General features: G+C 40.1%; 1 protein-coding gene across 1 annotated transcript; it reads right to left on the reverse strand.

Moving 5' to 3' along the window:
* Window positions 1–16,459, reverse strand: LOC148812537 (antigen WC1.1-like). Its single transcript, XM_088908508.1, has 13 exons — window positions 16,129–16,459; window positions 15,412–15,726; window positions 13,945–14,180; window positions 13,637–13,736; window positions 12,529–12,843; window positions 11,030–11,332; window positions 10,215–10,268; window positions 9,735–10,040; window positions 8,918–9,064; window positions 4,048–4,137; window positions 3,243–3,314; window positions 2,059–2,130; window positions 1–161 (listed from the first exon to the last, which is right to left on the reverse strand). The coding sequence occupies exons 1-13, from the start codon at window positions 16,457–16,459 to the stop codon at window positions 1–3; spliced, it is 2,502 nt and encodes an 833-aa protein (XP_088764634.1).
* Window positions 16,460–18,553: the final 2,094 nt, after the last annotated feature.

The following is an 18,553-nucleotide window of genomic DNA, read 5'->3' on the forward strand; positions in this document are numbered from 1 at the left end:
TCAGAGGGTGTTGTGGTCAGGAGACTCTGACATCATCATAGTCACATCCTTCTTCAATGGGCTGTGTGGCCAGGAGACTCCAACATCATCATAGTCACATCCTTCTTCAATGGGCTGTGTGGCCAGGAGACTCTGCACTCCAGGAGAAATGGGGGAGACACCTGCCAGAGACACACAGTCAGCAGAAGAGGTGGACAGGGTACAGAAAACAGAGTCATTCATACAGAAACAGACCATATGTCCAAATTTCTCTTAACACGCTGTAATTTTCTTTTTTAACCATTTACCTTATTCATCAGGATAAATACCAATAGCTATCTCATACTATCTCATACTAGCTGGATCTGCCTGCTGAGCTGGTGGTAAAGTTTGCTGAGGCAGTGACTTGTGGAATAAAATAAAATGTGTTAGAAAGGCAAATCGAGACAGATTATTCCCTTCAATATCTCATTACTCAAAGAAACAAGCTTGTGGAAAATATATAAAATACATGGAGTGTGAAGATACAAAATACATGTGGCACTATCAATGCTGAGAACTTTGCAATGGGAATCCTTCCCATAATGTGAAAATGTAAGTGAAAGAAGTCAATTTAAGTCACTAGAATTTAATAATTATTAATTCTTTACTGAAAGGATATGTAGGAAATTATAGGTATTATTCCAAACAATCACTAGTAATTAGTGGTTGGTAGTGCTGTGCCACAAAAAAGGCCATCAACTGAGAGTTTGTGTGTTGAAAGTCGTCTTTATTTCATATGCATATGGAAGTCTTGTGTTGTGTGGCACAAGACTTAAATACCAACGTTTACAGTGCTCCTTTATATAGCGAAATAAACAATACACTCCCAGATGTGTCTCTGTTTGCCTTATGGCTATATATAGTCATTTGAAAAAGCTGACCAGTACATACATATATATATTATTTTCTTCCAGCTTATGTGACAAGCAGCCCCTTCTGCTGAATAGACCATTTGTTCCAGCAGAGGTCACTCGGTCATTTCCCTGAGAACTATGACAGCTATTAGTAAAGACATTGTGTGGCTATGTTATCTTTTGAGATGGAGATGGATTTAGTAAAATATAAGTAAAAAGATACATAGTTAACAAGATATAATACAAACTTTTAGTTAATTCCCTCAGTAGTAATTAATTGATCTAGGATATTAAATAACCAGTTCTTCAAAAAGACCAGGGCATTGGCATTGAAACATAGTGTAGTTTGCCTCAGAGCTCATAACCATTTATGCAAAAAGTCCCAGAAATGTGTTAGAGCAAGAATATATTTTAAAAAAATACAGAATATGTGAACAGTGCATCCCACTAAAATAGATAAAAAACATCAAAAACAGATGTATGTCTTCGATGTATCTTGCTTAAAAACATCTAAAAATTGTATATTGTCATTTTTATAGTACTGTAAATAAAGTCCAGTAGGAGTCATATTACACTTACGGGACACCTCCTGTAATGGAATATGAGATTGTGGTACTTCTGAGGGGAGATTGTTTGGTGAATAACCTCATATGCAGTCTTCAGAGAGCTCTCTGACTTTATCTATGATGACACATTTGTTGTGTTTAATCCCCTATTCCAGATGAGTATAAGTATTGTTACACATGCCTGCCAGGGTTTTCAAATGCTCGGGTATTCCCTGCTGTATTAATTGTGAAAACATCCCAATACATACATTTAAATTTAGAAGAACAGGAAGTGAGATTAGAATCTAATTTTTCTTCCAAACATGTGTTGTAAACTCTATAGGAAACAGAATATATGAATAGGATACACTAATAAACTAATATATGTTTATGCAGATATGTAATGTTTCTCAGCAGGGATTCAAGATGGGACTCCAGAGACTGAGTCAGACCCACTGTAAGAAACCCTCTTTCTCAATGTGCTGGGATTTAACCCTGAAGACCCCCTGACAGTTGAACCACAGTTAAGGTCTGGTCCTGGGTCTAGTTGACTTTGGAATGGTTCCCTGTGAACTACCTGAAGACCTGCTGAACCTCCCACGCCCACTGTGAGCTCCCCAGGCTTCCACAGCCCTCACCTGAGTTGGGATCATTCTCATTGTTCTCCACATCATCATATTCAGACTGCAGCTCATCACAGAGGAGTTTTCCTGGGAACATGAGATCAATTACTTACAGTGTTTCACCTAAAAAATTGATGCAATTTTCTTCTTCTGCTTCTTACTTCTTGTGAATGTGGTTAGATTCTTTATTATAATTCCTTTATTTACTCCTAACTACTTCAAAATAACTATTTCATCCTCTAAAATGAAAAGTTTACTCTTCAGTAGATATAGCTATCTGTTCCCCACTATATCTCAATAGGTTATAGGAAACCAGGAAAAAAAGGTTTGTAGATAAACTGTCCATTATTCAGATTAAAAATATTTTAATATCATTACTTATATGCAAAAAAAGTGTTACACACTAAGTACTGTCTCGACACATATAAAGGCAAGTTGTCATCATTTGTGTGTGTGGCTGTATAATTGTGTGTTTGTGGAACTGTGTCTAGGAAGAGACAAATGAGGAGGATCTGGGGAAATATGTATTATGTTGACCACAGAGTGGCACTGTTTCAGTTTGATTTCATACAAATGGATTTTTTTTAGATTATATTAAACACATAAAAGATGGAATGGTATCAATTTGTTATTTTAGCTGTGTGTGACACTTTTTCATGAGTAGTTATTTAGTTTCTTTGAAATAGACTTTCAAGACCTAAATGATTGATGTTTAGTGCCACTGTACTGTAATGCTTGAAACATTCTCATGGTGCGGGAAAATTTGGAAGACAGTGCATATTGGCCACAGAGCTGATGGGGACATGTCATCCCTGTATGACAAATATATGATTAGGTGATATAAGACTCACAAAGCCATGAGTGGCCCATATCATGTACTGCAATTTTAAAGAATTGTGACATTGGGGTTGAATGTGGGATTTTGACTTTGACATAGGGTTTTTTATAGCACGGAGTGAAAAGCAATTTTTTAAATGTGATCAAAAGTGAAAATGACAGCAAAAATTAACTAACTATTGAAGATGGCATTAATTTACCCAACAACATCATACTACCACTGCTCTGACATAACAAGCATGTTATAAAGACATCACTGAGCCTTTTGCATTGCCAAATTGATTTACAGAGATTTCGAACAACAAACGTGTTTTCTTCTGAGGTTGTTGATAGAAACACATGTGCAAAGGGGCTATGTTTACCTGGGACTGGGTCTCCCTTACTGTCCTCCAAATCGTCGTATTCAGAGGGCAACTCATCAGAGAGGGATCTCCCTGTGAAAAGGAGGACAGAGCAGAGATACCTGCAGTCAGACAGCAGCCTCACTGCATCTAATGTCTTTTCCCACTGGGGAAAAGCCAGGTTGTGAACACTAACTCAGAGTTTGTGCTTTTAAAAAGTGACGAACGCTGCACTGAATTATTTCTATTCAGTTAAACAATGATAAGAGTAAATTCACTGTTGCTATGAGGTGTGATATTCAAACAGTGCTGTGCATCCATTGCTAATCAAGAAATTCACATCCAGTTATTAAAATAGGGAAGATTTTTCTCCAGCTGCTGCGAAGGCTTTGTGGTGGCTCTGTGGCTAAGGATCTGCACCTGTGGCTGGAAGGTTGTTGGTCGAATCCCATGGCTGGCAGAGGAATCCTACTCCGTTGGGCGCTTGGGCAAGGCCCTTAACCCCAACTGCACCAGGGGTGCCATATAAATGGCTGACCCTGCGCTCTGACACCAAGCTTCTCTCCCTGTCTATGTGTCTGTGTGATGTATGCGAAAAGACAAATTCCTAATACAAGTAATTGTATATGGCCAATAAAATGATCTTATCTTATCTTAAAATAATTGGTCCACAGAGTCAGTAATGACATCCTGGGCACACACATTCTGTGGCAGTGTGTTTCTTCATGTGTTGAGACTGTAGTACTGAGTGTTGAGCATGTTCTCTTGCCTCCTATACAAGAGAGGGTGCTGTCATGGATGATGGCCAGTGTGTGTGTCCACTCACCTCTCCTGAGGGCTCCCTCTGCAGTCAGTGTGAAGTCAATTTCCTGGTAGAGAGCTTCATTCATGGGCTTGACCTCTACTTCAGCTAAAGCTTTGGAAAAGAACAGAGAAGTAGACACATTGCTGCATATCTTAAGAAAAAGTTAATTTATTATTATTAATATATTTTTATGGGTATTTTTTTATCAGAAGGGAGACAAACTCAAAACCCCGAAACCTTGGCCTGTCACCTCACTACAGATGCAGCCATTCAAAGTGCGCGTCACAGACACGTACCGCAGGTGGCGTCGCTCAGTGTGACGCAAGATGACGCGTGGCACCGCAGTACGTGATTGGTTGACCAACAGGGGCACTCGTGGTCCGTTGGTCTGTTGTAGAAAGACTTACAGTAAACGTCTTTGCTGTGCCGTTGTAGATATTGAATTTTACCACTGAAGGGAAATCTTAGTAGCTGAGCATAAAAAGAATAGGAGCATACTGTAACGCGTGTGAAGGCCATAAACGATATTAATTTTGGAACATAAACATACAGTATATAGCTGGTCTTGGTACTTTAAAGAAAAAAATACACACCAGTATTCCATTTCTCCCTAAAAATTTTAAGCATCGAAGTCTTTAACTAACGCGATACCGGAGTCAACAAGCATACTTTTAGAATTTGATTAAAAGGGAATATAATATGGAATCGCGTATCTCAAGAAATTAATAACGATATAATTATATTCATGTTGCAAAAGAACTGCAACGGACATAAAAACTCCCTTGCTTTTAACAGAGCGTTCCATAATTTCTAACTACGAAAATGCCAGGTGAAAGGATTTGTAAACATATTTTGTTAAAGCAAGTCAGTTTTTTTCCGCAACACATAAAAGACATTTTTCCAAGAAAGTTTAGCCTTTGTCACTAATGAAACCACCAAATAAAGACATAAATATAGAAATCTTCAGATTTGTTTTATTTAATGTTGGTAGCAGGATGAACTGTCAGAGTGTATATTTTGTCGCAGAGTTGCTGCAAGATGTTAACAGTGAAAAGGGTATTTAGAAATAAGTTATTTCAAGATGAAAATTTTCAGAATAATTGCAAATCTAGCAGGATAGAGAAAGCACAGAAAACTTGCAGTTAAATTGATCAGATTAGTATGAAAAGTCATTTAGCAAAGGGAATTAGAAGAGTGACAAACTAGTATACTTTAGATCTTTTTTTCTGAACCAGGGACAATCTGATCATGTTTCCCTATAACAATAATAAAAAACTTTATTTGATATATCACCATTAAAGGTGGCATCTCAAAGCAATACAGTAGATGTAAAAACAGATAAAAGGACCACAGATTACAAAGTAAATGCATATAAGAAAGACAAGCAGTTAGAGGTGCTACCAAAATGAAGCAGATACAAAGTCTTCTGAAAAGAAAGGTTCTGAGGTTAGATTTACAGATTTTAGTTGGATGCACATGAATTGAAGGAATGGGCAAACATAGCTGATGCGGATCCACAGAGCCAGCATATTAAGATGTTTATAATTAGAGGCAATTTGTTTAAATAACTAGGTATGGATACTGATGTGCAAGAGAGGTGGAAAGGCTGTTTCCTTAATCCAGCACTAGAAAATGTTTTATTCTCAGTGAGATGCTGCCATTTCATAGTGGGTTTCTAACACTGTGTATAGTTCCATCCACACAGTGCCTTTACTTCCATCCATTTCTAATCTCTTTATCCAGTACAGAGGATTTGGAGCCTATCCCAGTAAGTGACGGACACAAGGCAGAATACACCCTGGACATAGCGCCAGTCCATCACAGGACAGACAGACACAAACACACACACACCAGGGCCAGTTTTCCCATAAACCAATTAACTTACCAGTATGTTTTGGAGTGCGAGAGGGAGTCATATCACACATATGGAGAAAAACCATGTAACCCAGAGAGAACATGTAAACCCCACACACAGGATGGCAGGAATTGAACCTAGGACCCCAGTGCTGCAAGATAGCAATGCTAACCACTTTGCCACCATTATAAATGGATGGATATCTTCGTTATCTTTCTAGTTCACAGGTTTGCATGCATAATTTAATTTTTAAGCCACTGAGACATCAGGTACTACTGTTGTATTTATGAAAAAGAAACAAAACAAAAAACATACTAACAACTGTGCCATCCTACTCCTTAGCTAATACATTTTATTGTTCATAAACAGTTAACATTGTTAGCAAAATATTTTGAATTATATTTAACCCTATTTTTTCTTTAGTTTTGTATTTAACTTATTATATGATAGTCAGACTTAATGTATATTTGTACAATGAAAATATATTTTTACAAGATTTTACATTAAGCACTTAAAATTAATATGGTTAATAATAGTAAACTAACATGCTGTAACAAGATCGGTTAAACTGCGAAGAAAATGCTTTCAGAGAAAATGTTTCAGGTGTGAAGAACATAGATCTCCAATGCAATTTCAACCAAACCTGTTCCCACACACCCTGCCCCCACTACCATTAGAATATACACAAAGCACTCAAATCTTTCGAGCTAATGATCAGGTGACCCGAGAGAGAGCGAGAGAAGCACCAAGGGGTGCGGAACCAGGGAACTATTTACATGGAAAACGGGCGATCTCCCCAGACTGTCCGCCCGTTTCACTGTTACCTGGATACCTCTTTATTTAGAACTCACTAACACTGATTTTTAGTTTAGAAGGATTCAAGTAGGGTTTTAGATGAAAGGCAGCGACCTTAATCAAGCCCAAATCACAATTGAACCCCTTCAGAGCCTACATTACATTTTAGCGTTTCATTCTGAGCAGAAGACCCTCACACCTGAAGAAGGGGGAGGTGTTTTTCGCTGGAAATCTCGCCTGCTTCTACTTTACAACCGGAGTGCTGGCTGTGACGAATTAAACCGGTATTACAGGTTTCAATCACAGACCATGTGACATGGGAGTCAGGAAACTAACACACAGCGCCACCGGATTTGATAACGCTATAAAAACGCTATAAAATAATGTGACTTGGCACAGAACAAGTTTACAGCACAGTACAATAATAAATGCTGACCATGACTTTAGAAGCATAAATTGCCTTACACTCAATTTAAACACAAGCTGTCTTTAGCCCTCTAAGCTGGTTCATACAGAAATGTAGAGATCCAGGCTCAGAACACACAGCTTCATTAGCGAATACATATGCAGGACAACTAGAGAAGACATTTTACAGAGGATGGATTTTTAGAAACATCCCATCAGTGACATCACTGAAGTCAACTCCTAGGTACTGTAACTGTCGTGTGGATAGTTTCACAAGAATCAGACAAAGGTTTAAGCATCGCTTGTTCTAGATAAAACTGCAAAAAAAAAACAACAACCCATAATGTACTTCTTTGCGGCTCTGTTTGCCCAAATCATATATTCACAACGTGAAATCTAGAAAATAATATTACGTAACCAAAATCCGCAATATGGAAACAGAACCTGTGTAATTGTTGATAGATGATGTACTCGTAACATTTTTTCAAGACGAACTACAACATTTAAAAAATGACTTGTATGTACTTGATATCTCTAATCAATCCACGGGTCCCAGCACGAAACGAAACTAAAACGCCCTGGGCATACCGTTTCGCGCTTCTTATTAGTTGCTCAAAAGTAATTTGACCGTATGAAATGCATAATATAAACCTAGAAACATATAAGTGAGCAGTACTTAAGCACTGTAGTATCGGTGTTAAGACATACCTCTCAAATACTGTAAATCAAGTTAAAAATATCTCAAGACAGATTCTGGTCATAATGAAACCATGTTTCGTGTATGTTTTCTTTAAAGTACCGAGACCAGCCATATACTGTATGTTTATGTTCCAAAATTAATATCGTTTATGGCCTTCACACGCGTTGCAGTATGCTCCTATTCTTTTTATGCTCAGCTACTAAGATTTCCCTTCAGTGGTAAAATTAGATATGAATATTCAATACTTAAACGGGCACAGTTAAGATATTAAATATACATATACATACTGTATACAGTACAGTTTGCATACGGTAATATGTTTATGTTCCTAAATCAATCTCTTTTATGAGCACGTGTAAGGCATGGTGAATCGATTCTCAAAAATTACTGTACTTTGCATGATTGGAAAAAAATGCGTGATTGCGAAATGCTGTGGTGTTACTTTTACAAAGACGGTCAATGAAAAAAAGAATGTGGACCAGGGCAATACTTTGAGTTTACAGCTTGCCCAAGGTCATTTATTATTAATACTATTATTAATATCTTCGTTAAAGACTTTGATGGCTACAGCTCAAACATGAGAGGTTGAGCTTTATTAGCTCCACCTTGCGGAAATTCCGGATACTATTATTTTGCTAGCGGTATTTACCGGTAACTTGCGGTATTTACCGGTAACTTGCGGTAGACTGCGTACAGCATACCGGAAAATAATGCGGTATCGCCCGCGCATTTTGAATGGCTGCATCTGTAGACTGCAATCCCTGGACCATTGTTTATTGTTTATTGTCAGGTAAGAGCTCTGTGAAGGCCAGCACACATCTCACTGCTTGATTGTGAAATGATGAGAGCTGAATTCTGAATAGCACAGGTCTGGACACCCAGTCTGGAAGCTCTGATTTCCTGACCTCTCCTGGGAAGAATCTCTCACCTTGTAAGGTTGATGTATAGTTTGAAATGCAACTTGAATATATTATTTCTCATTAAGATTGAGCATCCTTTAATTATCAGGATATACAGTGGCAAATAAATGGATGTTATAACTCCAGATTGGACATAGACAAGCTCTTGCATGAGCTTATCACTGTAATAAACACAAAGCTCTTCTCAGGGTTTTCCCAATTGGACTCACTCCTTACCTTTACGCAGTCTCCTGTTCCATATCAGCTGCCCAACTAGCAGGACCAGCAGCACAAAGACCAGAGCTCCCAGCAGGAAGAAGACCACAGCTGGGACAGTCCAGCCTCCTGGCTCCTGCTTTGGCTGTCTGGGTAATTTAGTGACCCCTGGTAAAGCCAGAAAAGGAGAGGAGCTCAGAAGAGGAGATGTAGTGTTGGTTCAATACAAACACTCGAAGCTTAGATCAGACGTCTCTTACTATCTGTTAAGAAGTTTCAACTGTCTTGGTTTTGTAAGTGTAAGTGATGTCAATAAAACCCAACAGAAGGTCAACCCACCACCTTCACCAGACCAGTAAAACTGTTAGTGTCATGCCAGGAAGAGAGAGAAAAGGTTTCTGCACTGCATATGTGAAGACGCATAAGTATGGAGAATAAGGATAAATTGGAACAGGAAAGCCTTGTAATTTACTTGTTGCTGCTGCTGGAGTAGCTGTTGTAACTGTTGTAGTTGTCAAACCTGGGGAAGAGAAAAGAAAACCTTGTTTTAGAGAAATCAAGCATGTGGTCTAGCTGTCTGTCCAGATTTAAATCCCTTTACATTTGTCAGAGAAGTCAAGAGAATTCCCAAATGGAGATCAGGGCAGGAGAACCTAGATAGGCCTGGGCTTGAATCACTTCCTGCAACTAAATTAATTGGCTTAACAAGAGCTGAATGTTGTCCCTGCTTAGAATGATCATGAAATAAAGGAAATGACATGGCAGAACACGAAACTCCTTCAGAGATAAGTATCCCTGTTTGTAATGGATTGAAAATCCTCCATCCCTCCAATCTTACCCGTACAAGTAACCCCTGCATCCTCCTTGTGTCGACAGTCACTCTGATTCAGTCCAGAGTGACAGCAGTCCCACAGGTGAAGCTCACTGCCCCTGCAGTTCACCTCATCCAGCCAGATGGTGCCACTCCCTGGTCCGAATGAGGCCTCTATTGCTGCGCTCACTGCGTCCCCACAGCCCAGCTGTCTGCAGACCACCTGGGCATCCTGCAGGTCCCAGGAGTCATCACAGACTGTCCCCCAGGAGCCCTCGTACCGCAGCTCCACCCGGCCAGAGCAGTTAGTGCCTCCAGCCAGGCGCAGAGCCTCTGATGATGAAAAACCAGAACAATGTAAGAACCTCAGAGATCTGATTGGATGCAGACTTTAAAGGAGCGGTGCCTGTTGGTTAATCATGGGGAGTGTTTGCTTTGCAACGTTTGATTGAATCATCCCATGCTAAGATGATTCCGCTTCTGGGGTCACAGCGGCTGTAAACTAACCTGTGCAGTGCTGCTGAGTGGGGTCCTCAGAACAGGGCCTGTGGTTGCTGGAGGCTGGAAAAACAGGATTTTGTTGAGGCTGCAGAATGGAGACCTGGAAACTGTACCTGACAAGACCTTTTATAACACTTCAGTTATTACTGCTATACTACATTACATTACAATACATTACAATAGCAGCATGTACAATAATAAATGAGGGTTAAACTGCTGCTGACTCACATATTTAGACTGAAAGTTTTGCTACAGCTATAGGTGACTAGGAAGTGTCTCATTTTTAGATACACTTTGTGATATCTGGCAGAGTAAACACTTCTAGCTGAGATGTGGAGGATCCCCTGATCAATAATAATTGCAATTTTAACTTGGTATACCTAGGTAATTAAGTCACGGGTTAATGATTGTCAATGAGCAGTACAAAAACACACCATATAAGATCACATGAAGACCACAGGGAGTCATATTACTATTCAATATAACATATGACTTCTATGTGGTTAATTCTTCTTTGTGGTTAATTTTTTCATCATGGTTGCTTGACCCTGGATAGGCTACAGCTCCCATGTGACTATAAATTGGAAGAAGTGATAAGAAAACGGATGGATGGAGAGATGATTTATTGAAGTTGGCCTTTGATGAATTGTTAAAGCAGAAGGCAAAACTGTTTATTAAATTCTTAACATGTCCTTTGAATTCCAAAGCCTTTATTCTACTCCCTCATTAGTCTCTCATTCCACATAGTTCATATAAGTTCTAGCATGGAAGAATCAATATGGACTTCTTTTATGACAGGGAAAAGCATGAGATCTTTTTACCTGAGCAGGTGACCTCAGCCACTTCCCGGTCTTCACACTCATTCTGACCCCAGGGGGAGGAGGGACACTGCCACAGGGTGGAGTCGTGTTTGCGACAGGAGACAGAGTCCAGCCATTTGGGATCAGGGCTCAGCTTGGAGTTTGTCTCTCTGATGGTACCCTTGTCTCCACAGCCCAGCTGTTTACAGATCACTGCAACTGTGATGTCTGTCATGCTGTTGGCACAGATGCTGCCCCAGGTGCCATTGTAGTAAACCTCTGCCTGTCCTGAGCAGCCTGCAGACAGCCTCAGCTGCTTGTGCTCTGGGAAGAAAGTGAGAAACCGAGAAAGAAATCACTCTCACTCTTACTCTTACTTTTTTCACTTTTATGGATCAACATTTTCACACCTGTGAAAATAATGGCAAATATAATAATACAATATTTTAATAATATTTTAAGTTCTCATAGTCTACATGTTGGTGATTTATTTCATCAAGTGGCACAATCAATTGTTGATATCCAATCCAAAACGTATATATATATAAATGTAAAGGAACAAGTAATAGGTTTATTCCATGCTGAAAAAAAGAAGAAAGAGAACACAACGTTTCGGCCGTGGAGCCTTCTTCAGGTGTGAGCCTTCAGGAGGCTCCACGGCCGAAACGTTGTGTTCTCTTTCTTCTTTTTTTCAGCATGGAATAAACCTATTACTTGTTCCTTTGCAGCCTACGCATGCTGACGCAGCTACCCACCTGAACTATATATAAATGTATGTCACTTAGCACTGACACCAAATATAAATGATCTCCAGAGTGAGTCTGTGCCATGATTGCCTCCATCATCTGATATTCTTTCTCTCCCCACTCACTCCTGTCAGCACTGGTGGCTCCACATTGACCGAGAGTCCACTTTCACACATTACTCTCCACCTCTTCAGCCCCAGAAGCTTCAGTATGTTTTCTGAGGCCCAAATAAAATTAAAATTTTTGCCTCAGTTTTAAATCTTAAGCTTTTTTTCAGTTTTCCTCTAGTATTTGTTTGTACTTGGCCCTGTCCATTTTTCCTAAGGTCTTAATGATTTCCTAGTCCCTGCTGTAGAGAAGAAACACTGCCATGCTTGACTGGTTGGTAGTGTTTACTGGGGTATGTTGGATCTGTGCATTGTATTTAGACCAAATGTCCACATTTAGTGTTATCTAACCTCCACACATTGTGCTGCATTTTTTGCATGCTCAATCATTTTTTTTTGGAAATCCCTTATGGGATTTGAGATGGGTTTTTGAATTCTATCCAAACTCCCTATGTTGAGGAACAGGGATATTTTCTAACTCATAGACATTTCCTCCCATCACAGCCTATTAAACTTCAGTTCTTTCAACTTTGATCCCTAAAAGGGATATGTATATTTTTTAAAGACTAAAAACATGTAATAACAATTTATTATTTTACACAATTTTATTCTTTTATTTATTACTTCTTTGCACAGATTTCAAAACATAAAAATATAGCCCTCTTACCTGAACACAGGATTCTCACATCCTCCTTGTGTCCACAGTCATGCTGTCCCCACCCTGCTGAGGGACACTCCCACAGAGACGACTCGTTCCCCAGACAGCCCAACTCGTCCAGCCAGATGGGTCCAGTTCCCTGGCTGAAGGAGGCTGGCACTGGGGCACTGAGGGCTGTCCCACACTGGAGCTGCCTGCACACCACCTGAGAGTCTGCCAGGTCCCAGGAGTCATCGCAGACTGTCCCCCAGGATCCATTGTGATAAACCTCCAGCCTCCCAGCACAGTCACCTCCTTCTCCAACAAGTCTGAGGGACAGCTGGTCTAGGAGCAGAGAGTCAGAGGTCAGGGGTCAGAGGTCTGTCTACTACTAAGATGTGAATATGACCTCTAGAGGGACACAATTTGCTAAGAGTTATGGTCTAAGAGGAACAGACAGTATTAGCAATAATACCTTTCTTTCCAGTATTAGAGTTAATAATAATAAAATTAAAATTGCATTAAAACGGCAAATTACAAATATAATTTTCTATCTACTTGGTTTTTTATACTGCCGGGTGTGTATTTGGGAGAAATATTAACATCTGTGAAAAATAGACCCTTATTAAAAAAAAAATATTTAAAATGTAACAGTTGCATCACTGAGTGGAAAGAAAACTGACTGAATTTATTCAATGAACACAAAAAAGGGACAGTAAAAATTAAATCTCATTCATTATCAATTGGTTTAATAATTTATCGACTTTTTATTTCCATTACCTTGAAGAAACTGATGATTTGTAAAGGAGGGATTTTACACACAAAGCCTCATGTGCACTGATTTGTATACTATAAATGCTAAACAACTGAGATCCTGTCCAGTGCTACAGTCCAATTAGGAAAATAATTTGATGAAAACGGTGACCCTGAATATTAGTGCATGACACAGCTTCTAGAAAACAATTTTCCTCTTCCTCTCAATACTGCAAGTTCATAAGTAATGTTTATTAAATGGGATATCAGATATTTGGATGATTTAAACCAACATTCACATTCTCAAGCCATTTCAAAGTGTATTGATTAAACTGTTCTCACCTACAGCTCTAGATTGCTAATGAAAAAGAAGCTTAGCACTCACTAGAGCAGAGCAGGGCCACTTCCTGTCCAGGGCTGCAGCTGACTGTCTGTGGAGAACTGCAGTTCACCAGGTGAGACTCATCCCCAAGAGCACTGAATACCTGTCAGACACACAGCACTGTCACTGTCCCATACAGAGAGGAGTTATAGACTTGTACTACAGAGCACTGAATACCTGTCAGACACACAGCACTGTCACTGTCCCATACAGAGAGGAGTTATAGACTTGTGCTACAGAGCACTGAATACCTGTCAGATACACAGCACTGTCACTGTCCCATACAGAGAGGAGTTATAGACTTATACTACAGAGCACTGAATACCTGTCAGACACAGAGCACTGTCACCTGTCCCATACAGAGAGGAGTTATAGACTTGCTCTACAGAGCCACAGCCCAGCTGTCTGCAGACTACAGAAGCCTCTTTGTAGCCCCAAGAATCCATGAGAATGGTCTTCCAAGTCCTGTTGTATTGAACCTCCACCCTGCCTTCACAGTGACTCCTTCCTCCAGTTAGCCGGACATCCTGGGCTGAAAGCACAGGCCCTGAGATAAAAATGTCCAGAAAAGTATTTATTCTCTTAATTCTTACACTGTTGCAGAAATTATCTTGTGGTAGCACACATCACAACATTTGGGAGAAAACACAATATTTCATTATTCTGGAAAACCCATGTTAGATATTTCCCAAATTGTAGTATATATTTTGCTTCTATTTTTTTCTAACAATTAATTCAGTTGTGTAGCATGAGGGCTATATTAACAAGAATTTCTCAGAATAAATACAAGTCCTCTTTAAAAAAATAAAAGCTAAGCTTTACTGTCATGATCCAAATTGTGATTTTAAAGATCTTTTTGATACAAAGTATTTGAGATATTTTAGTATATTGACTGACACAGTGGAAGGAATCCTCCCCTGTTCACCACTAGAGTGGCCCTAACACCACCAAGGCAGTCCCCTAAATTGTTTCTCTCTCCCTGATTGTCACTATCATCAGCATCCTCATCTATCATCAGCACCACCTGAGCTTCTAATTGAGAGTCCTACATTACATTCTTATGTGAACTAATTTGTCCTAGAACCACGCCGTTACAGGTATACAGGTAAGGCACTCTTTTCATGTATAAAACCCTTAGTGAAGTTTTCTCTTGATCATTACCACACCCCCTATCTCACCTTAGTGAAGAACCCTAATTTTTGAGCGACTACACATTGGCTCTCTACCTCCTCTCAAGGTGTCGACCCCCTAGCCCGTGAAAAGGTAGTTCCTAGTGTTCTTGTGATACCATGAGGGGTGTAATCCTTGTAGAATGGTACTTTACCCAAAGCATCATCCATTTTACACAGGCATTTGCTCATACCAAGATGGCAGAGAGTGAATGCCAGCACACAAAAATATTGTTAGACAGCAGGGATCAGCTGCTATCAACTACCAAGCATGAACATGGCCAATAGAAAAGGTCTGCTTTCTTCATAAATCAGTGTCACAACGTACAGCAAAGACAATTAAACACACCAGTAAGCTTGGCTTTTTGAGTTGAGTTGAGGGAAAACACAAAGTCAGTTAGGAGCTAGGTTTATTTTGATTTATTTTCTGTTGATAAACAAACCAAACACTGAATATCAGTTTTTGGGTGTGTCTGTGTATTTTTATCTGTCTATTTTTCATGACCAGTGATGACTACGCCCCCACGACATCACACTTGACCTTTATAAACCCTGGGACTAGCCACCTTTATAAATGCTTCTGTTTTTGCCACCATACTCCAAACTCACCAGAGCAAACAAGCCCTGCATCGTTCCTGTGAGAGCACAGAGCTCCCCCCAGGGTGGATGTTGCACACAGAGATAAGTGAGCCTCGCTGCCATCACAGAGGAAATGATCTTTCCACACTGAGCCCTCTCTGTGTCCAAACCAGGCCTGTCCTGGAACTGCTACAGCCAGTCCACAGCCCAGCTGCCGGCAGAGAACACTGGCGTCTCTCATGTCCCAGTACTGGTCACACACTGTCCCCCACTCGCCGTCATACTGCAACTCCACTCGGCCAGAGCAGGAGTCTGAGCCATTAATCAGCCTGAATCCTGTGTATCCTGCACAGGAGAAACAACAGGAGGAGGATTGAGACTCCTTGTGAGAGAAAGGAGTTGGTAAATTAGCCTACCTTCTCCTGTGCTGACCACACTCTTATTTCCAAACTGGAAATTTCAAGAACACAAACAATGATTGTACAAATCAGTGTTCCTATAGTGTAAGTTGGAATTTGGAGAGACTGTTTTTACAGGTCATGTTTTGAGACTCACCACTACTCCTGTGCTCTAATTCTAAGGTTTCTCCACCGATCTCCAAGCAAAATTCATCAAAAACACTGGGACCAAATTATAATTTTTAATAGGGAAAATTCCAGCTAGCACAAAACCTTGCAATCACAAAACTCCTATTGGCCCCACAAAGTATTTTCATTTTTTTGAGTAAGTGTGAACTGATGCTCTCACCTGAACAAACAATGCTCACATCATTTTTGTGGGTGCAGTTCTGGTGCTGTCTGGTGGAGATTTGACAGAAGGTCAGGTGGGTTTCATTGCCCTGGCACTGGATCTTTTCCGACCAGACAGGACCCTGCCCCTCTCCGAAGTAAGCTTCACCCAAGACAGCTTTGGGAATCCCACAATTCTCTTGTCTACAGATGACCTCTGCATCCTTCCAGTCAAAGTCATTCTCACACACTGTGCCCCAGGTAAGATCAGGCATAACCTCAACACGCCCTGAGCAGGGATTACTACCATCCACCAGCCTCACTCTGTAAAGATCTGTAATTACAACCATGATCACTTTAAAACTGAAGGATGGTAAAACAAGTGTAAGCAACTTTTGAGATAAAAAAATCTGAGTATCTCACATAAAGTGAGCTGTGAGATATATCAGTTGCATAAATAAGTTAAAATTGCTTTTAAGGAGGTGAGGTGTGTTGGTGAATGACAAGATGAGGTGTATTAGTAAGTGATGTTGTGTTGGTGAATGATGAGTTGAAGTGTTTGGAATTGACTGGTATATTTTGAGATGAGACTTGTTGTTGTGTTATCAGGTGAATCTCCTTGAGTCTCTCATCAAAAATGGTTCAACTCACCATCATAACAGAAGAAAGGATAAGGGACATTGCAAAAATTATCATTCCATTTTCCCCTATTACTATCATCTGAGAACACAGCAGCACAGTCTTCAGTTCCACCATAATTGTTGGGTTCACCTCTAGCCCAGTTCTGGAATGACAAGTTCTCCTGGTCTGACCATTTCCAGTTCCCCCTGTAGAGGCCGATCCACACTTCATTGCCCTTTGCCGTGTTTTTGATCTTCTCATTCTCCCTCTGGCTCCTCACACTGACCAGATCTTTGTGCCTCTCTCTACAGAATCTCTGAGCCTGCTGCCAGCTTCTTTGTTCCCGGATCAGAATGTATGTCAGTGCATCGACTGTTTCATCTGAATAGACAAAGGGTATATGTAAATATTATGTTTGTTTTTAATTATATGTAGTATTTTTGTTTAAAAATATAGTTGAAAAAATCATTTCTTATTTTGTATATTTATGTTTCTTAGATCATTTTTTAAGTAGCCTTTAATGAGTTGGATATATTAGTATCGTCAAGCAGGCTGGTAGATAGTTCCAAAGTACAAGCAGCTGTCTTTGTGTCTTGTGCATCATTTTGAAACTCTGTAACAATCGCTGACACAAACACTTCCCTAATTCAAACATGGCCAGCCTGTCACCCTGTCAGGAAAGACCATGTGGTCATCTTCTTCCTTGGTTGTTATTCACTTGATTCTGGTCACCAACTCTTCACTTTCTGTCTTCATTAGACATCAGGCACTAGAATAGTCAACCCCATTAACTTTGTGTTGAACAATACTTGATCTACAATACTTGATCTACACTTTACTAATCACTACTCACAGCCAGGTTTTCAATAGACTGTTCAATTAGACTAGTCCATGCCACCCAGTCCCAATCTTCACTTCAACTCAGCTCTTACTCTACATCAAACACCAGTTTTTCACAAAGCAATTAGTAACTTTGCCCATTCTTATTTCTCTCTGTTCTTGGGCCACAGCTCTATAATCAAGTGATTTATTGTTTTCTCTTTCTCAAACACTCTGTGATCTCTCAACTGGCTGCTAATGTCAAGACGGAGAGAGTCTTTAGGACTCAACCAGTGTCAATTAGACTCCTCTCTCTTTTCTGTGGGAGGAAAATGAACTGTCACACTAACATGCAATGCACACTCCTTGAGGTCCAGTTCCAGGACCATTTTTTTCTCAGGCCTTCCTCATTTAGTCCCCCAGGTCTATAAGCTAGCCCAATGCATTCATAATAAAATCTCACTCTTCCTCCTTCCAGCCTGGAGTTTAGACACAGACTCCCTCCTACCTGGTCTTATAAACCTCTCAGTTAGCACAGAGGAGTGGTTACTTCCACAAAGTCTTTATCCCAACAGCTCCTGTTTCTCACATGGACTAACATTGCTAATGGGAAAATGTATCAGCCAGGAAATTCTCAGCTTTCTGTGGCAGAGACTGCAAGGCAGGTAACCTGGATTGAATATGAATGTGTCATTAAATAAGGAAATATTTTGTGACAGAGGACGAGTCAAGCATTACTACAACTGTGTGAAACATTAATCATTTTAAGGGTCCTAGTAATTAAAAAGAGACAGGGGTGGTTACCTTGATAGCAGATGAAGTATTTGGTGTAACTGCAGGGCATATCATTCCATGTACCTTGACTATCCATTGCCGCACAATCTTCATTCTTTGACTGGTGATTGTTTGGTTGCCCACTACGCCAGTTGCGGAAATTAGCCTCACCCTCACTGTAGAAATCGCTGCCTGTCAGGGACCACTGCCATTCTACATAAAGTCCTATC

This window comes from Atractosteus spatula (genome assembly GCF_055471065.1).
Source record: "Atractosteus spatula isolate fAtrSpa1 chromosome 10 unlocalized genomic scaffold, fAtrSpa1.hap1 SUPER_10_unloc_2, whole genome shotgun sequence".
Classification (NCBI taxonomy): domain Eukaryota; kingdom Metazoa; phylum Chordata; class Actinopteri; order Semionotiformes; family Lepisosteidae; genus Atractosteus; species Atractosteus spatula.

Coding starts and splice junctions, on each gene's coding strand:
- LOC148812537 (XM_088908508.1), bottom strand. CDS start 16,459: ATGGTTGTAATTACAGATCTTTACAGAGTGAGGCTGGTGGATGGTAGT. Junction 10,269..11,029: donor GGCTGAGGTCACCTGCTCAG/GTAAAAAGATCT, acceptor CTGTTTTTCCAG/CCTCCAGCAACCACAGGCCC. Junction 162..2,058: donor TGAGAATGATCCCAACTCAG/GTGAGGGCTGTG, acceptor TGTCTCTGGCAG/GTGTCTCCCCCATTTCTCCT.